The 26,868-nt window shown below is 36.9% G+C and overlaps 1 protein-coding gene across 2 annotated transcripts in view; it reads right to left on the bottom strand.

The window, feature by feature from the left end:
• The window catches only part of cacna2d2a (calcium channel, voltage-dependent, alpha 2/delta subunit 2a), a 223,636-nt gene that overhangs the window by 5,055 nt on the left and 191,713 nt on the right, over positions 1-26,868 (bottom strand). The window contains exons 14-36 of one of the 2 annotated variants that reach the window (XM_046845532.1): positions 23,390-23,439; positions 19,025-19,114; positions 16,858-16,923; positions 16,300-16,374; positions 16,115-16,189; positions 15,944-16,015; positions 15,732-15,803; positions 14,599-14,660; positions 13,882-13,958; positions 12,740-12,754; positions 8,867-8,927; positions 7,267-7,364; positions 6,219-6,309; positions 6,006-6,068; positions 5,750-5,853; positions 5,400-5,498; positions 4,292-4,386; positions 3,257-3,301; positions 2,589-2,660; positions 2,344-2,496; positions 2,184-2,236; positions 1,686-1,741; positions 713-839 (exon numbers count right to left, since the gene is read on the bottom strand). In XM_046845532.1, coding sequence (XP_046701488.1) covers positions 713-839; positions 1,686-1,741; positions 2,184-2,236; positions 2,344-2,496; positions 2,589-2,660; positions 3,257-3,301; positions 4,292-4,386; positions 5,400-5,498; positions 5,750-5,853; positions 6,006-6,068; positions 6,219-6,309; positions 7,267-7,364; positions 8,867-8,927; positions 12,740-12,754; positions 13,882-13,958; positions 14,599-14,660; positions 15,732-15,803; positions 15,944-16,015; positions 16,115-16,189; positions 16,300-16,374; positions 16,858-16,923; positions 19,025-19,114; positions 23,390-23,439 — 1,771 coding nt within the window. The remainder of the gene's footprint in view (positions 1-712; positions 840-1,685; positions 1,742-2,183; positions 2,237-2,343; positions 2,497-2,588; positions 2,661-3,256; positions 3,302-4,291; positions 4,387-5,399; positions 5,499-5,749; positions 5,854-6,005; positions 6,069-6,218; positions 6,310-7,266; positions 7,365-8,866; positions 8,928-12,739; positions 12,755-13,881; positions 13,959-14,598; positions 14,661-15,731; positions 15,804-15,943; positions 16,016-16,114; positions 16,190-16,299; positions 16,375-16,857; positions 16,924-19,024; positions 19,115-23,389; positions 23,440-26,868) is intronic. The other variant, XM_046845542.1, reaches the window with a different exon arrangement.

Here is a 26,868-nt window from a genome sequence, read left to right as displayed (position 1 = left end):
TTTATCTCCTTCATCAGATATGCAAAGACCGTTACACACACTTACTGCACCCATACAACGTTTTTATAAGAATTCATGGAATTATCCAATCAGCCATTAATGTGGCAGCAGCACAATGTAGAAAATCAAGAAGATATAGGTCATGAGTTTCAAGCCATTTTTTAAATCAAACCTTAGAATAGCATAGCAGAAATAACTTTTTTGATCTCTGCTGCTGCTAGGAAGGCTAGATAGAGAATTTCAGATACTGCTGACAAAACAACGTGGCTGGACAGGTTTAAATTGACAGGATCTCAAATAACCATAACTACTCTCCCGAACAGAAAAGCATCTCCAAATATGTTGTATATCGATCCTTGAGATAAGATGAGCTACAGCAGCAGAACTTCACACTGGGTTTGACTCTTGTCAGCCATTTACAGAAATCTTGACTCTACAGTCTGAACAGGAGCCGTTAAAGGTTTAAAAAAATTATTGCCAGATCTTTTGAATACTATTCGCAATATTGAGATCACTCCAGTGTGTATCTGCCTGAATAACTGTATGAATAAATATGTGTACAGGAATACACAATAAAGTGGTCAGCAAATGTATGTGACTGTAACATCATCGTGTTTCTGTGACTTCAGTATGAATATATTTGCAAACTACTGTAAAAAAACATCATTAATTAAAATGCAGACAAAACAGACAATGGAATCGTTTATCTGACCTGGAGCAGTTCTCACAATCTTGCACTATGCTGTAGGCACTGCTGATATTCCCAAAGTAGAACTGCTTCTGTATTGTGACACAGCTAGTCTCTCTGGGGTCCATGCTCTCTCCTGCATCAACTTCATCTACACACACACACACACACACACACACACACACACACACACACACACACACACACACAAAGAGTCAACATGTAACATAAATGTTCTATTTCTACCCTTACTGGCAACCCATATACTGTACTTTATACTAAATAACACAAACACTGAGTAATATTTTGAGTCTGAAAATAATTAAATGCATGTTTGTACATGTTAATAATTTTTTTTTTTATAGTCAAATCATAACCTTCAGGTTAAGACTTGAGGAAATTTAGTTCTCGGCTAAAATATTCTGATATTGGATTCAAGATGCGATCAAACTCCACAACAACCCCAGGAACAATATAGAATCCAACACCATATTAGATATTTAGATATGAATACATTTATCGAACAGCTGTTTACATTTCATAGTATTTTTAAATAGCTATTTTGTTTGTTATTAATTGCTTTAGAAGCTTAACATCTATGTCTTTTTCAATTATGGAGCTTATTTGTACATGGTAACAAACAGAATTGGGAAATAATTCACTGGAGTTTACTCTCTAAGCCAGGGGTCACCAACGTGGTGCCCGTGGGCACCAGGTAGCCTGTAAGGACCACATGAGTTTCCTACTTTGTTAAATCATTGTTGATGATTATTATGAGAAATCATTAACATGATCAGTGTTTTCATATAGATGAATATCATTAATTGTTAATGATAACATATAATAAAAGGTAAATTAAGCAAATTTGTCATTTCAGATCAAACTGAAAACTGTGTGTATCAAACTGGTAGCCCTTCACATTAATCGGTACCCAAGAAGTAGCTCTCAGTTTTAAAAAGGTTGGTGACCCCTGCTTTAAGCTATTTATTGTACATACCTGTAATGAACCAGTTATGGTAGGCAAACCCATAAAGTAACTGCTGAAACAGAGACCTACAAGAAAAACAAAAAATGTGGAATTCAAATCGTATGTAAATGAACAGAGCTATGCAATACTTTTAGAGAGTTGCGAAAAAAATGCTGTGAGGTAACAATGCTTTTAAAAACAAATGGAAAATAAATGAACCAAAGAGAAATCCAAATCCAATCGATTTTGTAGAATCAGAGTCAGGTGTATGATCAACCGATTACACCAAGTGCTAATGATCATCAATTTCATATTTAAGTTAAAACACAGTCATTAATTGAAAAAGAAACAGCTGTGTAGGACTCTAGTAAGGTGAGGTTGTGGAAGACATTTTATGGCACGGGTCATACACCATGGAAAGACTGAGCAAAAGCAATAAGACCCACAGTGGTTCTATAAAATACATACATTGTAGAATACATTCTACAGTTTATCATTTGTCACTCTAATTATCTTAAGGGCTCATACCATGCAGCTGCTGAGGTCCACCAGGCAACGTTTACCAGGTCCGCAATGGTGGGCTACAAGACAAAACAGTTTGAGGGATAAAAGATAAAAAGATCTATCTTATAGAAATATTTTATTATTTATTCAGCCATTTTTTTCTTTTTTTGGGGGGATAACTCACCACAAACACTCCTCTAGGTGCTGCTCCTGTGTTGCTGTTAGGCACAGGTCCACACACAGACTGGTAGTCATAAGACTCTTTGTAATTGTAGAAGGAGTTGTTGTAGAGCACATGCATCAGAGCTGGGTCCACCTCAGTGAAGAACATGCCGATCTATAAAAAGGAAAGAATGGAGTAGAGTGAAACTGAAAGTCTCTAAAAGTGTGTTTTATCCAGGCAGGTAAAAAAAATTGCTTCCTCCAGACCTTGTTCCAGTCTTGAATTTGATTGGACATAATGAGGAAGCCACCATCATCAATCAGGTAACACAGCAAGTCCTGCACAGGGAGTACAAGAGTCAATAAATGAAGACCTAATTAACTATTCATATATGGACAAAAGTATTAGGATATCTGATTTTTCCAGCCATATGTGGTGCTTTCCCAAACTGGTACCACAATGTTGGAGGCACTCGATTGTATAGGAGGTCTTTTGATGTGGTAACATTACATTTTCCCTTCACTTGAACTAGAAGACCCAAACCTGTTCTTGCATGACAATGTCCCTGTGCATGAGGTGAGCTCCATTAATACTGTATATGGTTTACACAGGATAGAATAGAAGATCTTGACTGGCATACAGCTCTAACTTTAGCTATATTGAACATCTTCAAAATTCATTAGAACACTGACGGCACCCCAGGCCGCCTCTACTGAATCAGCACAAATCTCCACAAGCACGGCCCAAAATCTAGTGGAAAATCTTTGCAGGAGAGTGGAGGTTATTATAAGAGCAAATGTGGGCTCAATATGCTCAAAAACCAACATTTTGTCCATAAATTGTATATCATATACTGTACAAACAAATTACTTTCAAATAAAACTTTCAAATGTAATATATCAGTCAAGAGGAAAAATAAAGGGTGTGGTCTTGCCTCATGGGCCTCACAGTCCATCTCACAGCCACTGGTTGGTCCACACTGAGGGATTGAAATATACCATACATATATTATTCACATAAAATGTAAATGAAATGAAATTGTATTTAATAAAAAGTCAACTATATAGCTGTGTCTTGTGAAAATGTGTCTTTATGTTTGTTGCTTAATGTTTGTATATCTTTTCACACAGTCATAGATTCATATTAAGATAAAGAGCTTTTGTCCAGGGAGCGTGTATAATTAATTACTACAACGAACAGTGATAATAGAATATGCAAATCCAGGGTTAGCCTTACTGAGTATTAAAAACGCTCAGGTCCCCCATGTGTACTCATTAAAAGAAGAATTAGATTGATGAATTGAATTAACCGTAGTTATTTGTTTTAATAAATAATCTGCTGTGGATGTTGCATCACATCGCACTATGAAACGATGGTAGTGATACTGCACCATGAGTACATGCAAGTTTGTTTATAAGACCTGCACAGTCATCACAAACAGGTCTTCAGGAATAATAAGGAGTGGAATGAGAACAATTATGACCTTTAGGAACCATACTGACTTCTCGAACTGCTATCAAATAATCCCCGTTAATTTATGTATTGCCCAGATTTTACCAAAGAAAATAATTGAACACACACTTTTATTATGTAGACAAATGTATTGGAGCATCTGTCTTACCCAGAAACATTGGGTTTATAACTAGATAATATGTCCTTGGATCCAGCAGCATAAAGATTTTCCAAGCTCCATGAACATATAGTTTACATGGGTTGGAGTGGAAGATCTTAAGTGGCCTCCTCACCCTACATCACTACTTAACTACTAAAGCCCTTGTGGTTGAATAAGTACAAATCTCCAAACCTCACTCCAAAATCTACTGGAACATCTTCCCAGAAGAGTGAAGGTTGTTATTATAGGAGCAAATAGGAAACACATATTGGAATAGGATATTCAAAAATTCGAAATTTTATTTTCAGGTTTTCAAACTTTTGTCTGGATAGTGTATGTAATCTATGTGTATTTTACCATTTGAGAACCCTGGCGAGTATCATCAGTTTGGTTGCTGGCAAGGATTTTAAACTTTGATGTCCAAGCTTCAAGGTCCAACTTTACACCCACAACTACGAGAGAGAGAGAGAGAGAGAGAGAGAGAGAGAGAGAGAGAGAGAGAGAGTGTGAAAGGTAGAGATCAATAAAACAACAAGAACGACAACAAAAACAGCCAAACCGCATAATTACAGTTCCTATTACTAGATTCTTTGTTCTCTCAGATTTATCACTTGGATTGAAATGAGTTAATGGATAATGGATATGACATAAAAAGCATTTCAATCCTACTGGTTAAGACAGGATTAATGTGTAATTTCACTAAGTCATCCACCTGCCATGTACAGAAGCAGTATTATAAAACAAAAGTCTGACACACTACTGACTGCAACTCACACAATGTACAACAACTTACTGCCCTGAGATCAAGGCAGTTCCTACAACTTTATAGTAGTGTTGTGGTCACATGACTGCCACATTATATGGCACTTTAGCAAACAACTACTTTCGAGTTATTTTCCGTTTGAAGTGGTGATACTTTTGAATCGAATCCTAAATGATCTCTGGACCCTTGTGTTTTTATTATACAAAAAATAAAATAAAAATGTAACAATGTTGAATAGTAGTTCAGAAAGAGACCACCAAACACCAAACCTTGAATGCTTGAATTATTTTTTGCCTACCTTTCACCCAAGTTGGTTAAAAGTGATAAATGTAAAAGTAATGAAATAAATAGATGCATTTACAGCATTCAGCAGACACCCTTATCCAAAGCGACTTACATTTGTCTCATTCATACAACCGGGCAGCGGTGTGGTTAAGGGCCTTGCTCAGAAGCCCAGGATTGTACATTGTTGAGGCTGGGATTTTAACTCATGACTTTCTGATCCAAAGTCCAATGCCATAACAACTAAGTTATTATCTCCCCACAGACTGAACACAGACTGAAACAGTTTCATGTTGTGTTTCATTTTGTGCACTAAGAACATTCATATCCCATTTATGTAATAGCATGTATTTATTATAATATGAAGATGATTGATACAATATATTGATCTAAACTGCAAGAAGATTGTGATGCAATTACCGGCTGGCTTGATGTTTTTGGACCCCACCGTAATTTCCACTGCTGTACTGACCAGGATGCCAATTGTGTCATTCTCTTGATCCTGAAAGATTGCATTTTCTAAAAAACAAAAACAAAAACAAAAAATTTCTCAACATATGTATGTAATGATAATGATGCCCAAAGCAAAGAACGAGCAGATTCACAAGAACACAAAGAGGAAAAACACACAATATAAAACAATATCCATTTTATATAAATATAAACTTCACTGATATTTTTATAGAACTGAGCCCCATTTAGGTAATACTTCACACCGTGTTTTGAGGAAGATAAACATTTTAGTGTTTTTGCTCAAAGTTTTTACTTACGACTACGATAGGGTGCTCTAAAGATATAGCCCTTGTTGTCCAGACTGCGGCGGTAGTAACTGGCATTAAATGGCTCTGGATCCTCGTCCCATGTCTCAGCGGCTCTGACACACACACACACACACACACAAATACAAATTGAGAAAATCCCTAAAATGAACTCATACCACACATGGTATTTTGCATAAATGTGAGGGAGAAACTTATACTAGATAATATTACAATATTAAGCTATTACAACTGGAATCAGACTCACTTATTGGGAAAAATACGAGTGATTCCTCCATCTGTAGCTGCAAAGACGGCCAAAAATCCATACCTAGAGAACAGGTAAAGGATATACACAGACACACACGCTTGTGTAAGACAAAACTGAAACTCGCAGTAAGTGTATTATTTAGAGACTGTCCTATCAAATTCTATTAATTTGTCTATTTGTGTCAGAGGATGTAGTTGAATTTGCACTAACGTGTTGAGGTCCTTTGTTTTCCACACTTTCTCCACCAGCTGCCTGATAATGCCCGTGTCCAGGATCAGGTTATGCAGAAGGAAGTTGTCACCTTAGTTGGATACGCGAAAGACACATTAAAAGGTTGATTAATACTGAAGTGGTTTATGCTGCTAAAATATTTCTCACCAAAATTGGAGCTAATGAATTAGCTTCAACCCAGAACTACTTGTCACTCGATTCGAATAGAAAAATATGTGATTATTGATGCAATCTATTTACTCATGATTAAGTAGATATTTGCAGTACTGTGAATGAGAACACATCTCAGGTTATTATAACAGCAAATAATGGCTTATTGTAAAATGGAAACAAAATGCACATATAAATCTAATGCTCAGGTTTCCACAAACTTTTGTCCATATTATGTTTTTTACAAAAGATCATTGAAGATTCCCAAAATAATATTATCTACACCAGTTTTGTTTTTTTTCTGGAATCTGTGAACCCAAAAGAGTGTTTGTAGCATATTTAGGGAGTTTGTGATAATTGATGAAAATCCCAACCTATTATAATCAGTTGTGTTATAATTATTTTTGACTATTTGTTACTAATTTGAATCCTCACTCGATAGAACAGAATCTCAATAAAACCTTTAATCCAAAACTAAACAACTTACAGAATACTCAGAAATAGTCTAGCCTAGTCTAGAAATTATGCCAACATGGTTTCATCCTAATATGTAAATAGCATAAATTTTATTGCCCATATATATATATATATATATATATATATATATATATATATATATATATATATATATATATATATATATATATATATCAAAAGCCTAATGTTGATTTAGTCAGAATATGTTTAAAAGCTGTAAAATGTTTAAAAGTTTTTTTTGTGGATTCAGTCAGTATCAACTGTTAAACTGTTAACTGTTAAATTCTGTAAAGCTGCTTTAAAACGATGTCTGCTGTGAAAAGCGCTACAGAAATAAACTTGACTTGAGTATCAAAGTTTTTAGTCATCAGTTAATACATCATGGTATTCAGTGCCTCACATTTTTTAGAGTCTGGCGTGACTTTCTCCATCAGAGCGATGAAGTTGTGCAGGAACTCTGTGTTGTTGCCAGTAAGCTCCAGCTCCTTGCAGTATTCCCTAAGAAGCAGTTTAACAATTGTTTAACAGACGCGATGCACAAACACAACGCAAGCTCTAACACTAACACAGACGTTACAGCTAATCACGTTTTTCAGTACGTTTTACGTTAATGCAAATACATGGCTACACACAGTATTCACGCCCTGATGACAAACACCACATGAGGACAACACACCCTGAAACACAGTAAATACATGTGCAGGCACAAAAACATGCACCAAAAAAATGCAATGGCTTAGCAAGTGCTGCAACATGCAACAGCCAAACCAAAGACTGTGAATGAGTAGGACACACAAAACAATGGCCCTTTTCATCACAGTTGCAAATTCTGCAGCATCCTTATTTATCAGTTTCATCTTTAGTGTTGCAGTTTAATCAACCTCACATCATCTAACAATGATTAAACAATGATTGACTTGATGTCAAGAATCAAAATTAACACCGGTATCATCAACAGGTATAGCAATTAGAAACAGAAAGTGCTTTAGAAACAGAAAGTTTATCGATGAATTCAGTCAGTGCTTATTGCGGCGGATTTTCTTTTAATTATCTTTAGCTATTTGATAAATATCTCTGCATTCTCAAATAGGATTTGTATTGAATTTGTTTTAATTAAAAACTCAAATCAAGTCAACTGAAATCAAATGCAATCAAATCAAATTTTGGCATCTGTGCTGATACTTGGCCCTAGTAGTAAGTAGAGTAGTATACTGTAGATAGTATGTGTGCATCCTCAGCCTTCCACACAATATATGAAATGATTCATAACGCAACGATATGATTTGGAAGGCAATTCAGTTTTTTTACCTGATTTATAACAAAACAGCATGTTCTCATGTTTATAAGAAAAATCACCTCTGTTGAATGAGTTCATTTTTTTTGGTCATTTATGCAACGCCTGCAAAAATGTGGCACGTGATGCTGGTAAATGAGATGTTTATTACGGTAAACTTGAGGAAATAAAGGACTAGCGAGCAGGGGTTTAATGTGTTTGAAGTTGGCGCTCAAATCAACACTTATTTTGACATCGTCTCATGAATCAGACACAGATTTGTTTGTGCGTCATATCGGGCATCCAGATCCGCTCTTGTTTTCGTGAAACTTAAAAAAAGGGCCATTGTTTTCTCCATGCCATGACGAAACAGAAAGTTATAGGAACATTAGGATAAAGGGTCAAGGGAAATTAAGATATATATATATATATATATATATATATATATATATATATATATATATATATATATATATATATATATATATACACTTAATTATAACCTCCAACACTTGAGAAAGAGAGAGGCAGACTATAGAGAATAAAAAACACAGCAATACACACCTGGAACACAATGTATATATACACACACACACACACACACACTTTGATGACCGCTACTATTGGCTACTAGGCACCTCGAGGACATAAAGATGGTGTATGCTCGTTTACAGATAAAACATGAACAGATCAATCAAGGTGGGCTCAAGCAATTACGCAGAACTACCTTGGGGCTATCAACACATGTCCCTCTGACTCAAAAGTGTGTGGCAGCAGAGATTCAAAATCTGCAACAGAAAGGGGGCAAGATTATCCGGGGAAGTGGTGAGCTCAGGTGAGCAGGGAGGAGAGTCTGGGAGAGAGAAAAACAGCAGCTGCTCTTCAACGGGTGCAGGGGCACAGTGAGGTGGTGGTGGGGGGACGTTACCATAGCAACACCGAGGAATCACGGGGGGGTGGACAGACCAGTGTTAGCCAATATGGTGCCTCTAAATCGAGTCCTATTACTGGGCGTCAAAAAGAAGGAATTGTAATTTTGCTGGCAAACTTTTGTGTGTTTTGTGGTGCACTGTATTCAAGCTCAAATCGCATGCCAATTTTTTGTGAGTTTGCTGATGTTTTCTCATGTCGGAGAACTGGCTCAAACCTTCGCCGCTGAATGAAACGAGTTTTCCGACACAATGCCCACAAAATGGGGAGCGTTTGGTTTCTGTTTTTTTGTCAACAGGCATCAACATGGCCAACTATTTTGCAGGAAGGGTGGTGAGGCGGGGGTCCTGATGGAGGTGTTCACTCCTCAGACTGGCACGGTGGACCAACGTTGTCTGTGATACACAATCAACGGACGTGCACTGCATTGTGAAAGGCAAGAAACAGGGCAACACGTTCCTCCTGAATAAATCAATATTAACAGTAAAAGCACTCTGTCTTACTAAACAAAATGTTAGGGCATTTAAACCCCCTATTAGCTGCATTGTACTGTTCGATCTCGTGTGCACTGTGATTACTGTAGTGCCCAGGTAGTATCCCAACCACAACGCCGTGCATATCCAGATCGGAATTTCTGTGGAAGTAGGTGATCGGCTTCCATGGCAGTCTGAGGGGTGAAAAAAGGGCAAAGGAGTCAAGCTGATGGAAACACGTAGGGGGTAAGGTGACGGGAGGTGTCACAGTAGGACGACTCGAGAGCTATCGCGCTCCAGCATCAAGACAAGACGAAAGGACATGAAGGAAAACCTGATCTCATTTATTTTGCCTGGGTTGCTATTTAAATATAAAGGTGTCTACACTGATGAATACACTTTAATACTATCTGGTTTATGCTAGAACTAAAACACTACCTCTATTTGCAGTTCAAAAGGAATTTCACGCTCAGTGTATGTCTCAATGATGTTGCAACAATGTCGCATGATAATTGGAAAGACTTTGGCTCCTTTTATGTCTCCTGCTTCTTTTCTCTGTCCTGGAGTACAATGTGTGATTGAAATCCATCCACGCTGTAAGACAGCATTCTGCTCTTGGTTTATTAAATCTTTCTTCATTCACTCTGACCCTCTGATACTCTACACAGATCTGCTTGATGTTTAGCAGTGGTGGACACTAACAAAGTAAAATGTAATTTAATATCTTTTTTTGTGTATCTGTACTTTAGTGACGTATTTCCATTTGGAGACACTAAAACTTCACTACATTTCAAAGTCAAATATTTGATTTATAAGTCATTCCTTTTTATTTATGAGTGGATTGGTTAAACACGCAGGAAGTCACCAATCAGGGTAGACCATGCGCTCTGTTTTGAACTTGTTTTGATTGCTGCTTGACTATTGAAAACATTGATTTCAATATCACTTAAATAGCAAGCAGAACCTTTTGAGAGTAATAAATGATGGAAGAAACTCCTGACTCTAACTTGCCACAACCCCCGTTGCCTTATTTGCGTGATTTTTTCAAGTATTTGAAAAGAAGGTTTTGGGCTCATGAACATTTTAAATGATATCAATCATTGTTTCATCGTTCTATTAATAGATTGGTGTGCTAAGAATAACAGTAATGTCTAAAATGATATTAGGAACATTACAACTATAATAAACCATAGTACTTTGGATACTTAAGTACATTTGAAGGCAAATACTTTTGCACTTATACTCAAGTAAAGGTTTAAATGAAGCACTTTTACTTTCACTGGAGTCATATTTGACCTCTTGTATCTCTACTTTAACTCAAATACATGGTTTGTGTACTTCATTCACCACTGATGTTTAGCCACTAACACTTGACTGACTACAAATATTCCAACTTGTTGAAAGAGTCTTAACAACATACAAAAACAAGTCTTTTTAATTAGCATGTGAGCTGTATGTAACATACGAGACATAATTTGAGGTTGGCTAATTTTGCTAGCTAGCATATACTGTACATTTACTGAAGTATGTAGTTTCAAAAAACACCTCTAAATTTCAATGGGTGCATCTCAATCAGCTCCCTAGTTCAGCACTGTGAGGTCTCTGTCAGACTCGAACTCCATTTCTAATCAGTCACGGTGGCCTTCAGACAACTAACACACACTCACACATTTAGAATCTCCCTTGTACTGACTAGCCTCACCTGTTTCACTCACAGCCACAGATTTAAAGGACTTTGATTCATCCAGAGCACCCTGGAGTAATACGCTCGGATGCTTTTGTCTCTGTTGTTCATCAAATATTTGTATCCCGTTTGCTACTTTTGATCTTCTGTACATTGCTGTTAATTCTAACCTGTCCTTAAATTCTCCCTATTTGCATGTTTATCGATTCTGAGCCTGCATGCTGACTGTCCTTTGCCTTCGTGCTTACTGTTTCTGTCCCACACCTGCATTTGTACCTGTCTAGCATTTATTGCATGACAAGTAGTCAGTGATCAAGGAGTCCATTGCAATGAAACTGTCGCTCCATAAAAAGTTCCCACAATGCACCGCAAAAACCAGGAAGCACTGACGCCTACTCCGTCCACCCTACCCGAAATACTGCTTTAGTATGTATGTAGATAAATAATGTTTAAAATCAAAAGCTACTTCATTTGTTGACGAAACTGACTGAGAGATCGTCCGCAATTTCATTCTATCAACTAAAGCAGTATTTCGGGTAGGATAGAATGAAATTGCGGACGATCTCTCAGTCAGTTTCGTCAACAAATGAAGTAGCTTTTGATTTTAAACATTATTTATCTACATACAGTTATTCACTCAAAAAAAACGATTTCCACTAGCTAGCCTAGCAGTCTGCTTCGAGCACCATCTCAGAAACGTGTGTGAACATTAAGGAGGTTCCAGTCATGTAACTGGAAATGGAGCTGTCTGTGTCCCGGTGTGTCGTGAACCAGTGTACTCACGTACGCAATATACTAATTCACCATGTCGGGAGCTAGAGAGCAAATTGAGACGCACTCTATGCACTGACTTTATCATTCCTATTAAAATCAAGCTGAGCATATAAAATACTATTAAACAATATAACACCTGAGAAAACTAAGTATTAAAATAAACAGTTCCTATTCTTACTGCTCGAGGGGACGTTCAGAGACTGGGCGGAAATAACACGTAGAAGTATAGACAGAATAAAATAGTAGAGATAGAAAGAGGAAAATTGCACAGGGGGTGGTGAAATCCAACATTTTTTTTTTTGTGATGTGTGCAAAACATTTTGTTGATATATTTTCTGAATGCAAATGATAGAGAATGAATATGATAGAGATCTGAATATGGTTTGTACAGAGGGACAGAGAGAGAGAGAGGGACAGAGAGAGAGAGAGAGAGAGAGAGAGAGAGAGAGTGAAGAAGGAATAAAAGAATGAAAAGAGAGGTGAACAAGAGAGATGTGTGTGCTGCAGCAAGAGGGTGGGTGAGTGGAAAGTGAGGTAGAGAAAGAGGAAGAGAAAAACAGTAGAGTCTTGGAAGGCAAGGTCAGCAGGGTAACAGAGGATGCAAGCAGGTTGGAAGAGGTGAAGGTGGGTGTCAGCAGGAGGGGGTTGGGTTGGGTGGGGATGGGGGACAAGAGAACAAGGGGCAAGGGTACAGGTAAATAAAGGGAGGAGGAGGTGGACCAATATGGAGTATACTTGCCCGTGGTGTCTTTTACTGTGTGGATCCGTCAGAGAAGGAGTGAGCAAGAAAAGAAACAGGGGGAATTGGGTAGGAGAGGAGGAGGGGGATCACAGACAATATTTTATTCAATTTACTGTTTGAATAAAAATATTGTTTTTGTTTTAAGAAGAAGGAAAAATCAAGTGAGTCAAAAAAAATAGAAATGAACATGGAATTGAACAAAACGACTAAAAAAAGAGCAAACATTAAACTTTGGCAAACACCATGGCTGAAATTTACACAAAGACATTTCAGAACACACTGCCACAGTCATGAGTGATGTAACATAAAAAAAAAGATTAGAAACACGTACGAGTATATGCTGACGAAGGAGAGGAGCAACTGGGTCGAAAGATATAGAGAGAGAGAGAGAAAGCAAGAGAGAGAGAGAGAGAGATAGAGAGAATGAAAAAAGTGAGAGAGACCCACAAAAAAAATCTCCATCTCCAAGTGCTGAACAAATGCCCATCACAGAGCATTATGTTTTGCTGCATAAATGATTCCAAAGCTGAGTACAGAAGACATACAGTTAGCATTCCCAGAAATCATAAAATCATAAAAACAACCAAAATCACACAAAAATGGAAATCAGGGGAAGTGAAAAGCTTCTTTTCACACATCCCATACACACAATAAAAAGTGCTTCAGAATCATCATCATGAGGAAGAAGAGGCGAGAGCGAAAGAAAAATAATGGTCACCATTATTTTCAACTAAACATAGTAACACAATAAAACCCACAGCTTTCACCTTTCTGTCATTTTTTTGGGGGGCAAGGGGTTTTTCTTTTCAACCCTGCAGGGAAAGAAAAATCCCCTCAATACAGAACAGCATGAGGACAAGAAAAAAAGGGGGGGGGGGTATGATAAAGGAAGAGGAAAGGGGAAGACAGAAGAATATTCCCATTCTTTTTTGTCACTCCCCATTGTCTATGGAGAAGAGAAGCGGAAAGCAGACGGTCCATGGACATTTTTTCGGAATCCGTGTTTGGGGGCTGGTCATGCCGATGCTTCTAGAGGTCACCTGGTCGTGGTTGGGTTAAGAATGGGGAGCCGGGAGGAATCACCTGAAGGAGAGGGGGAAAGACAGACTCAAGGCTGTCTTGGGGTTTTGAATACTTACACTGGACTTGCAGGATCTGATCGCTGAGGTTGGCCCTGATGTGGTTCTCGCTGTATGTGGGCAGCACCAAACCCAGGCTGCAGAACACAAAACACAATCTGAATAAAAACTAGAGACCATGACTATTGTGTTCTGATCACTACTGGAACTCCTAAAAACCCTAGAATATTAACATTTAAAACAACAATTGTTTTTTTTAATGTACTGGCGTAACAGATTGAAAAACATTTCTAACAATTCTGTTTTAACGCTTCCATTCTGCACTGCCAAAAAATAACATCTTAGCAAGTAAGATTTTTACCCATTTTATCCGTATATGCTTTTTGAACATTTCGTACACATTTGCGCTTATTCTTACCTACACGTTTCTGGATAGCTACCTCATTAAAAGGCATCCTATAGTATTGTGTTTCTCCAAATTTGTGGTAAGATTTTGGGGAGGAAACACAAATCGCTGGAAAATTCAGATATCCAAAATACTTTTTTTTGCATAGTATATCTTGAAGCAAATTTGATCATTAAATTCTCATACTGTAATAAGTCAAAAAATAAATATTTCTCCCTAAATTAATTAGCTTCATCCCAGTCAGTGTTGCGGTGAATATTAGCACAGCTATCTCATTTATCTTTTAGATTTTTTTTGGAAGAAACTGGAAAATAAGGAGCAAACCTCACCCCTATGACCCTGGTGGTTGTGGTGGTGGTGCTTGTCCTTACCTGTAGTCTGTGCCATCTACTGGTGTCCATATATAAGTCCTTGTTACCTGGTCAATATAACGCTGTGGGAAAGAAAAAAAAAAAACACGTTTCACGTTCATACATAGCCCCAATGACATTACTTTCTCTTCTCTAATACAGATACTAAAAGCTTGAGTATCCTATCAATTCCAGGACACATCCCACAAAAAGTAGCATTTCAGAGCTGAGCTGTTTTATATGAGAACCACTTAAATTATAAATATATAATAAATATTCTAAAGTATAATGTATAGAATCTATTGTATACTACTTACAAAATAAAAACCAGCCACACCTCTTATATTTGCTAATATTTCCACCTGTAATAATTTAAAGAATTCCAAAAAATGTTTTTTTCAAATTAAATTCTAATTAGTGCATTTGATTAGAAGGTCCAACAAGGTTGGATGACCCTCTTCTTCTGTTCTTCTTCCTTATGCACCAGACTAGAAGTTTCCTTTCTACCCTAATGGACTTTTCTGACACACTCATTTCCTAGTTAAGTGCAAAGTCGTCACCTCGTTAACATTAAGAGTTGTCATTCCCAGGAAGTTCAACATGAGGATTCCATGCCTCAGAGCAATTAACTTAATAAAGTCAAATGTGTGAATTGTTGAGTTTTTTTTATTGCAAAACCTTTTCCAATTTTTTTAATCTCTTGATTTCAGGGCACAATGGCGAGTTGATTATGTTGCCAATTAAGCCGTGCCCTTATTGCCTGCTTGAAATGTGCAATGTGACAATGTTTCACAATCTACTAAAGAATTGATGTCTGTTAACCCCCGACAGTGCCAGTGTGATGCAGGCGACGGACAAGACTGCGAGGACCATGAGGAATTGACAGAGAGCTTCTTAGTGATGTGAGCAAAAGCAGAACAGCAGAGGGCCACGTAGCAGGGGATCTTTTATTTATTCCATGCATTAGTTCAGTCACAGCATGAAGAATATATTAGTCGCAGTCGTCTAAGAAAGCTCCATTAGTTTACAGGGTACAAAAACCACCATTAAAAAGCTTCTTTCTTAATAAGCTTAGTGGCATTTGACTTTTACAATCCTACATCACTGATGTCTAATGGTGTCCAATGGAATGGTGCCTGTGCCTGTTGCCATACCTTGTCAACAGACTTAACTAGCGTCTTGATTTTCCTCTGACCCGGCTTGCCGTCGATCATCTGGCGGCGGATCTGAGAGACAACAAAACATCTCTTCATGGATTTTATTCCGATTAATTCGTTAACCCATTCACGCAGTAGAAAGCGCTCACATCCATATTCTCTGATTTTTGTGTTTGTGGATGCTGCTACAATGCCGCATGCCTGTTTACCTCCTCCTTGTTGTTGTCTGGCAGCTCTGCATCCAGGAAGTCGAGTGTAACCGGTTCTCTAAAATTAATGATCTAAAAAAATTTTTTTGAACGGAATGTCTTTAAAGGAACACTTACATCTATTCACAACACCATATAGTCCTCTTTCCTGTTTCTTTTTCTCCTCCTTACCTTAGGTTGTAAGTTAGGGTGCAACAGAACATAGCCATTGGGGTCTATGGCAAAAGTGTAACCATTGGCTCCAAGCTGCATAAACAGAAAAAATAATTACAGTGTGTGTGTGTGTGTGTGTGTGTGTGTGTGTGTGTGAGAGAGAGAGTAAGAAAGAGGGTGAGAAATAGAGTTGTATCACTTACTTTATACCGCGGTGTGAGCTGCTTAATTTCACTAAGTGCAACATCTACACCCATGACTCCTAGAATAAGCTGATTCTGCAAAACAAAAAAAGATGGATATTAATGGAGAAATGTAATTATAGCATATTTTGGCCACAAGGTGGCAGAATCGCTATGTGAAACAAACGAATAACAAAAAGGCACCATGTTTCAAATGTCCTTCATCGTCAATGTCATACTATAATCAACAATCAACTCTTAGCTTTTTACATGGTAAGACTCACTATGCTATGTTCAGTGTTCAATATATATATATATATATATATATATATATATATATATATATATATATATATATATATATATATATATATATATGGGCAATAAAATGTATGCTATTTACATATTAGGCTTTCCATTTATTGACATGACCACCAGCACACACACACACACACACACACACACACACACACACACCAGCACACACACACACACACACACACACACACACACACACACACACACACACACACACAGAGTATATTAAAATGGTAATTAATCATAGCATCAAAAAATAACCTTGGAGGCCCCATCAGTAGTAAGATTGAAGACCGGCATTGTACCAGTAATGACCAAACCCAAGCCCTAAAAAAGAAAAAAGAAATGCACGAAATAAATCTTACTCTTAACACCAGCAGAAAAAAGACAAATGCTGAAACAGATTGAAAGGAAATAAATCTTTTGCAAAATTGAGCATGTTTACTTTCACAGTGCATTTACTACATACACAAAACGAAGCACGAGGGGTCTAATGGGAGTTAATCCATAAAGCAGGCACCAGCGAGTAGAAAGACACCCGGAATCGAAAAGTATGTGGCAGTAAAAAAGACAACAGAGAAAAGGTGACAACAGAAAGTCAGCCTATTACTGACAACAGGAAGAGCACGGAAATCGGACAGGAACATACAGAGCTGCATTATAATTAAAAGGCGAGTGGAAACGAAAAACAAATAAAAGTAACAGCGGCGAAATTTCATGCTTGTGGAACATTGGGCCTATGTGAAGATAACTCGAAATGCTGCGACTCATGTAAAAGTGCTACTTGCCTTAATATCTGATTGGCTTATTTTCACAAAGGTAATGTTCCCACCCTGCAAACTTCTGATAAGCTTTTAACCGCTCTGTTTCTGATCGACTCACTTCTTTTCATCACACTAAGCTGTAGTACAGAGGTAAAGATTCCCTTGGAATCAAGTTTCTAATATTTTGGAATTACCTGCAATAATTCATAAAGGTGAAATGGTACACAAATTCACAGTTCGGAATGCTGCGACCTCGGTTTTTAAGTCACGGTTCGTTTCAATTTTAGTAGTTTATTATTATATATATATATATATATATATATATATATATATATATATATATATATATATATATATATATATATATATATATATAAAATGCAATACACTTTTTAATTATATTAATTCAATTAAGTAATCAATTAAATTGGCACAAATTTAATTGATAAAATAAAATATAATGAAAATGTAATTAAATAGTTTACTTTTGTTAGACACAGATGTGTATATGTGTGTTTTATATTTAATAATTAATTTTCTAAAAATATGACTTAACTGTTCTACTTATTTTTTTTTACAAATGTCTTCATTCCTTCTATCCTTCATTTAATCACTCCCTTGATATGCGGAAGTGACAGGATTTTCAAGAGAAATTCTTGAACCCATGCTGTTAACGCTATGGATTCTTTAGCATTTTCGTGCGTGCACGAAACAAATCTTACTTTCGGTACAAAGTGAGTAGCCACGGTGACACTGCGCTAACTCTCCTTTATTTTTTATACCCCTGGCACTGTTGTAATTATAGTCATAATAATAATAAAAATGCACTCAATGTACGAGACAAACTTGCGGTCCGCCACTTAATACATTCCTGAGAGAATTCAGATGTTTGGCACGTAAAAAGTATTGCATTTGGTACATGTGTACCGAACTGAAAGCCGTGTAGCTAAATATTTCGCCACGAGTACATGTACCATTGCCCCCCTTAATAATTCATAAGCTTGTGCTATATACAACGACAGCAACTGTAAGTACAGTATATCCGGAAAGTATTCACAGTGCCTCACTTTTTCAACATTTTGTTGTTACAGCCTTATTCCAATATAGATTATTTTCCTCACAATGAAAACAAACAATACCCCATAACGACAACGTGGAATTCCTTTGTTTAAAATCTTTGCAAATCTATAAAAAAAATAGTAATAATAACTTAAATACTTTCCGAATAAACCGTCATTTCATACAGGCATTATTCTGAAAATACCATCTGAACACTTAATCTCTCTTTTTTCTCTGTCCTTTTTGAATTGTTCTTAAAACTATTTATGCACTGTGGCTTGCTGTTCCTCGCTGTTATACAACCATCTATATAAATGCTATAACAATAAAAAAATTATAATAATATTATAATAAGTATGATCTATTTTAATAATGATCATAACTGATCCTTTTCAGTGTTACAACTAGTAGTAATAAAAGTCACTATTATAGTATTAGTGACAGCATTACATATTATATTCTTGTAATATGACCTCAGATTGCACTTAAGATCTTATTGATCCATGTATTGACTGTGCAGTATTTTCTCAGACAGGAAGCTACTCTGCATGGATGGATTTTTGGGGCAGATTAAAGAACACTGAGATATTCATGATCTTCCTCACCAGAGCATCCTGGTACACATTGGTCCACTGAACTTGCTTTGCACGGTTGCCTGCTAACACCATGGGCCTTCCCAGGACATCTAGATACTCCTGTAAAAAGAAGTTAATATGAATAAGTTAAATGCATAGATAGTATTTAAAAATATCCTTAAATTGAGATTTAGTATTCAAAACAAATACAAAAAAATTATATTAAAAGCAGATTTTGTCACATACATATTCATACAGAGTACATGTAGTGAAATGTTTTTTTTTTTTTACAACTATCCAACATGTAATAGAAAAAGAAAAAGAAATATAAAATATAAAGTACAAAAGTATAAAAATTATATATATATATATATATATATATATATATATATATATATATATATATAGAGAGAGAGAGAGAGAGAGAGAGAGAGAGAGAGAGAGAGAGAGAGAGAGAGAGAGATATATATATATATATATATATATATATATATATATATATATATATATATATAAATTTGACAAAAGGGTATGAAAAGGACAGAGATATTGACAGTAGTTTAGATTTAAAGTGTACCACTGTGTGCTGATATTAAAATGACACTGAGTCGTGCAAGTCCAGTGTTAAAATTATGCAAAAGAAGAAAAGGTAGACGGAGAGAGAAGTCCAGGTAGTCCAGGATAATCATAAAGGCCTGTTATGTATACTTATCTCCTTATAACAGAAAAACATGTTTAAAATTCGGTTGAAATTTCTATAACATTGTTGTTAACAAATTCACAGAGTAACATCTAAACCGATGAACACTCTATCTGCAAGCACCCATGAATTAAAATTCCAGTTTCTATCCCTATCCAGATTTAAGTACTGACACTTTTTTCAGCCATGAGGCCACATAATGACACAACTGCACTGTGCTTGGGTGTGGCTTTGGAGAATGAGACTTTGGAGAGCTGTATCATTTAAGGAATTGAGACTAAAGAGAGAGGGTGATGGTACCGTAAGACAGTGGCTTTTAATAGTGTTTTTACACTTGACCACTTGAATCCATACTCAGGAAGGATACTGGGCTTGTATAGAAGGAGGGGCTCATAATTTCTTGGTTGCTTTCATATAAATAAAATGTATTCCCAACTATTTTCTTCTTTTCCTGTAGTAAAAACACATCATGCAGTAAAAGATTTTTCCCAACCAGTAGGTGATGTTCTATAGAATGGTTATTGCACTACTCTAGTCTTATAAAAAGCCGGTTTTATATATCAATAGGGTACTCTGATGACCGTAACAACCTATTCTCTACCATCATTAAACTTGAAACAGTATATAATGTCAAACGTTAGCTCTTCAGCCAAGAAAACAGTGTTCACACAACCATAAGCATAGCAAAGTCTCTGGAAAAATGGCCTCGTGTGAAAACAAGCCTTACCAGCATTACGCTTGCCAGCAGGGAGAGAATCACTGACCCTAAAAGCAGGAAACAGTGCTGTGTGCACATGAAAGCCATAGAAATAGCCCTTATTCCACTTCATATATTCTTATTCATCGTCGGAACATGGAGGTGCTGACAAGCGTGACCTAATCTATTATTAGCTGATTAAAGCACTGTTTAATGCCCCACAGGGAGGTCTTTCATCAGACCGGATGACAGGTAGACTATCAGACATTATCGTGCAGCAGAAAGAGACAGGAAGTAATCTTTCTCTCCCGCTCTAATTTGGAGACAGTTGGTGGAGAAAACCATGCCAGATAGAGGTGGAGGACTGTGATACTGACAGCCACCATCGGAGATTATAATTATTTCAGTTTTTTTCTAATGTTGTGATTTAAACCTTTCAATTGATGTAAGGTGTTTGAAAATAAGAGCGTGTGAAACAGAAGATTCCATCTGATTGTATGTCCTGTGGTTTATCCTAGTGTAGACCGTCATAAAATATCATGTATTCATATCACCAAAAACATCAGGAGAGCATGTAAACATCAATAAAAGACAGTGCATCAGAATAGCTACATTGTTATGTTTGACTAGTAAAAAAAAACTAGTGTTTTCATTTAGGCACATTTAAATATTGTAAATATTTCAAGTAAATAGCAAATTACTAAGGGCAAAAAAAAAAAATCTCAGATTCTCATAATATACTATATTATTATACTGTCATATTCATAATTTCCTCTGAAAATGTAAACTGTAACCCATATAACAACTTGCTATACATTAAACCACACACTCGTTGTTTACTATATACAGTACATCTGTCATTTTAAACTGTTTTAAATGGCTATATGTTAGCAATCAAAATCCAAAATGCATGGCGACTCATCTACAGGGACAATTATAAAGCTTTTATTACATTTTTAAACAAATAAGTGTTTGTGTGTCTGAGAGGCCAATGATTTAAAATGTATTGCTAATTAGTACTTGCACTGATTTCTTCACATTTATATTTTTAATGGTCGGACCAAACACTCACTGGTCCATTTAATGTCATAGAGTTATTACTGTAACCTTTTGGTCAAAATAGGAACTGCAAAACACAATTAGAATATCCATCTGAGGCAAGAATCGCGGTGGCACAAGCACCCTGAAAAGTTTACACATAGCCGATTGTGCTAGTTTAAAAATATTTCAATAGAACGGAGTGTGAAGGATGAAGTCCAGACAGCATGTAAATGATGTAGAGAACAAGTTCTATTGAAAGATATATTATGACTGGGACAGATAAACTGGGATTATGAAGTAGATAACGTCTGTACGTTAGAAATACATGTGCACCACTCCGTGTTAATTTTGATGTGAACACATTTGCTGTTTTTAACACATTTGAACACAGTTGTGTGAAAAAATGCTCAAAGAGAGCCTCCTAGATTGTATGCTTAGTGACTGAATGTTGTCAGCTCTCGGATGCGTATTACGAGGTTATAGTAAAAATTCATTGATTACAAGCCTCCAGCACAAGTCGAATGGAATGGCCTCTTCACACTGTTTTGTTCAAGGCCATGTCGTTAATAATGTCGTCCATTGGCTTCACTTTAATTAGAAGTACAGAAGAGTGTAGATGCAGCCCTGAATCCAATCCAATCCACATTTCACATTTTTAAATATTGTGTAGTATGTATATTTACATTGCGGTTCAAATTCCTGGGTTTTCCTCTATGTTCACCTTCCTCGTAGGATGTCTCAGCTTCACAACACTGTCATTTAAAGTAGCCTGACCTTCGTATGCATCTTAAGTTCACGCCATGATGACTCATCCGTTATGATGTATGAGTCTGCCTTAGATTTGACCCCACGGCTCTCACTTTGAACTAATATGTTTTGTTAATAGGTTTGTTCAGGACGAGGTAATTTTGTTCCAGATTATATGTCAGATCTGAGAAATTTTGGTGACACGCCATAGCTGTAATATAAAACAGGCCATAATTCGCAATAAAGCATGTCTCCTTTGCCTGTCAAATGTTCACACAGTGTCTACTGCTGTCCTGCCACTGGCTACCCAAAGGAGTGTGCTATGTATCTGTTTAAATAAAGTACCTCGCTCTGCGTAATAAATCTGCAATACAAAGTAGATTACATTACAAAAAAAGGAGGATAGGAGTGAAAGAGTGAAGAGAGCCAGCATGAAAGGAGAGAGGAGGAGAACACCAGACATCAGTGGTGACTAACTCTGCCAAAGTCTTTCAAAGCCCAGTAGTGGATGCATCACTGGAGCTAGCTTCATGGCTCCTGATGTGTGTAGGCCACCAAAGTAACAAAATGTGACAGTAGAACAGGCAGTCGTGAGGTGCACAGGTGTGTTTCTCCCACTCAAAACACACACACAGACGCAGACACACGCATACACCCTGTCACGCTCACACCTGCCTCAGCTAGGCTATTAGAATAAGTGGCAGGTCTCTGAATAAAACTACACTCAGTCTAATGAAACAGCTGACAGTCTATTCAAGATGCTGATTAATGCGCCTGAGGGGAGGTTAGATCGGTCGGAGGGAGGAGAAGAAAGAAACGGAGTGTATGTTGCGACATATGGAAGATGGGGAAGATAGTGTAAGAGTAAGGAGAATAAGCAAAATGAGCGTGTTTTAAATGCAAGAGATAGAGAGAGCGAAAGAGAGAAATAAGAAATGTTAGTAGGTGATACTCAAGAAGAAAAGACAGAACATTATACTTTCATGTTTAGTGTTTGTGTCACCTCAGTTCAAATGGATTTTTAGCTAGAACGCTCTAAATTACTGAGAGTTCAAAAAAGGCTCTCATTTTATTCGTTGTTACTGTGTATTCAAAGATTTGTGAAATCACCATTATCACAATCACACTATCATCTTAAGCAAGGTAATTAAAACTACTACACACTACAAACAAACATGCACAAACATGCACAAAAAGCGTAATAGCTAACCTGTGTGTTGATTCTGATTGCTCCGATAGATGGGATCTCAAAGTAGTATCCTATGACAGCAAAACAGAAAAAACAAGAAGAAGCAACAGTGAGTAAATACATTTAAGGATGAATGAGCACAAAGCTTACTAGCTTTAAGTCTAGAAAACCGTGCCCCACTAATAAACACAATATATTACTGGGACACCTGGTTGTTTCAACCATATGTGGCTCTTCCCCAAACGGGTACTGTTACATGTTACAGCATGACATGCCAATGCCCCTGTAAACAAAGCCTTGAGTGGTCTGGAATGAAAACGCTCTGACCACAACCTTATTGAACACCTTTGCGATAAATTGGAATGCCGACTGCACCATCTCCCTACATCAGTACCTGATTTAATACCACTGTGGGTAAATGAGCACAAGTCTCCACAACTACACTCCAAAATCTATCAGACCATCTTCCCAGACGACTGAAGGTTATTGGTTAATTATAACAACAAATGGATGTTTATAAAAAAAACACGTGAATCTAATGGTTAGGTTAGATACATCATGGACCAGGGTGTGTGGACACCTGATTATAAGATTTGTATGTGCACATCACAATTGATAATCAAATCAAAGTAGACTGCAAACTGTACTTTTCAAAAATAGTACTACTGAATCCCACTTCAATACGAGTAACCTGGTGTTTCGATTAGAGAATGCGAGGAGGGTTAACCGGAGCACACTGCGCAGTATCAGTGAGCATAGACATTAAAGAAAGAGCATAAGGTGAAGTGTAAATTATGCTTTTCACAAATGTGTGCATGAAGCAGTCAAGTGCAGAGAAACTGTCATGCATGAGAGTGCTTCATTTCGAAGAGCACTGACCACTGTGGGCTTGCTTTCCCCTTGCTTTCACACGTATCTACAATTTACTGCCAAATCATCACATTTTGTGCTCATTTTTTATTGATAAAGTTAGCTGATACTTGTATTGGTCAATTAATCGTGCATTTCCTGTTATTGTCTAAAGATTTTGTCGGAGCACCACATCAGACAACATCTTCAGATAATAACACTATTAATACTCACCATAAGGATATCATTGCTAACTGCACAGCAACCAACATGATGTTAAAGAGATCACTCACTTTATTCATTTATATTGATAAGTACTACATGCACTGATACCATTTACTGTTGTGTGTGAAAGATTATCTCCTGGGATTTTGACACTCACAGTAGTCTGTAAGAAAGTATTACGTGACTGACAGTTTTGTGGGTGGAAGCAAATTAAAACTGTAAAATTGCTTTGAGCTGCCAGGAAGGATATTGTAATAATTACGGAGTAACACAGGAGCTTTGAGTAAGAATTTGAACTGTACTTAATGTCAACAGTCTGCTACACTGACTCAGGACTACAGTTTGCATTTGATCACCATCACTGCACACCTCAACATCATTTATCTGTAATAAATAGACATTTGGTGCCACCCAGATGATGATGGGTTCCCCTTTTGAGTCTGGTTCCTCTCAAGGTTTCTTCCTTATGCCATCTCAGGGAGTTTTTCCTCGCCACAGTCGCCACCGGCTTGTTCATCAGGGACAAAATTACACTTTACACAATACCGTTTGCATGCTGTTTACATGTTGTTTTTTGCACCTCTTGTCTGCTGCTACTGCTGTTTTTGCACTGCATTGTGTTTGTTTACATATACACTTGTTCATATTCTTTATAGTCCTCTTTCCACAGTACTGTATATTCAGATGTATATACAGTAGGTTTACTGGTTGGCGCTATCCTGTGTTATGTGTATTGTCCCACACTGTCTTGTGTTGTCTGTCTGTCTGTACTGTTTTTCGTCTGCACTGTTTGCACTAGGTTGCACGTGATGCCCTTTATGTAGTTTTGTGTTGTTGTAGCTTTATGTTGTTCAGTGTAGCACCAGGGTTCTGGAGGAACGTTGTCTCATTTTTTCTGTGTACTGTGTACCACTGTGTATAGTAGAAATGACAATAAAAAGCCTCTTGACTTGACCTGACTTGACTTATAAAGAACATCTTATTCATTCGTTCTTACCACATTATCTGTGTAAAGCTACTTTGAGACAATGTCCCTTGTTAAAAAGTGCTATACAAATAAAAATGAATTCAATGAATATACTGTAGTGATACAGTAATAAGCATCTTAGTATGCACAAAACATTGAACTTTTCAGAAGATTGGTTACAACAGCAGAAGACCACACTGGGTTCCAGTCCTTTCAGCCAAACCATCAATGGCACAGATTTACAAAAAGGGCCGTTAAAGATTATAAAAAAAATTCAGCATCAGCTATCCAGTTTATGTGAGTCAATATCCATATGTCAAAGTCCATATTTTTTGTATTGCACTGCTTTAGCATGATGGTGAATTGATTTAAATTGGTAGGTAGTAATATAAAGGTAATATAGAGATAATATAAATAGTGTTTCTCAATATTAATAATGAACAATTAATGTTTTGCACTACATTTGGCTAGTTTCCAGAGTTACAGCATGACTGTATGATGTCTGAGTGTTTCTTACTTTACTGTGACTGTGATTCAGTGCACTTTTACAACTAACAATGGCTGTGTGTGTGTGTGTGTGTGTGTGTCTGTGTGTTTATGTGTGTAGGTCATTGAGCATGCTGAAGCTTAGGATTAGGCTGATTAAATGGAGAGCAGAGACACTAGCAGGGTCAATAAGCACAGCTCAGTAGGTTATTAAAGTAAGGAGTGTTTGCACAACGAGCTGCAAAATGGCTGCAGCAGAATGCTAATAACTAAGTGATGTTCTTCACCCTACATGATAAGATTCTCCTTCTTTCTGTCACTCTCTCTCTCTCTCTCTCTCTCTCTCTCTCTCTCTCTCTCTCTCTCTCTCTATATATATATATATATATATATATATATATATATATATATATATATATATATATATATATATATATATAAAATCTCAACTAAAGCTGGATTGTATCTCATTTCAGGTCTAAAATACCGTGTCCGAAAATGCCACCTGTCATGTCACAATATGAATAGCAAAGATATTAGAGGAATTCTCCAGCATTTTCCAGCCTTATCACTGCTTGCCGCATGTGCAGCGTGATTACCACAGGCAAAGAAAACCTGTTTACTCCAAAGTCACCTATTACAGGCAGTCAATAAACTTCACATGAATACCCAAGCATATCCTGAAAATGTACAAAAATAAACATGCTGTATTTGTTCAGAAAGAATTCATAAAAAAAGTAAAAAAAACTTATTTACACAAGTACAGCTTTGATACGATGTTCTGTCTAGACCAATAATAATAAAAAAACCTTTGTGAAGGCATGTAATGTTTGAGATTTTGCATTTGCCCTGAACAGATGTGTATTTTCTGTTCTTTTGTCAACTATTTCTACTCTGTAGCATGGATTTACTGTTGCCAAGTCATTAAATCAAATCTGGAAAGCAGAAGGGGGAAGCCAATGACCTCTACCAT

Source organism: Silurus meridionalis, chromosome 1, assembly GCF_014805685.1.
Source record: "Silurus meridionalis isolate SWU-2019-XX chromosome 1, ASM1480568v1, whole genome shotgun sequence".
Lineage (NCBI taxonomy): Eukaryota > Metazoa > Chordata > Actinopteri > Siluriformes > Siluridae > Silurus > Silurus meridionalis.
Note: the sequence above shows the minus strand (reverse complement) of the source record. Positions and strands in the feature narration are given on the sequence as shown.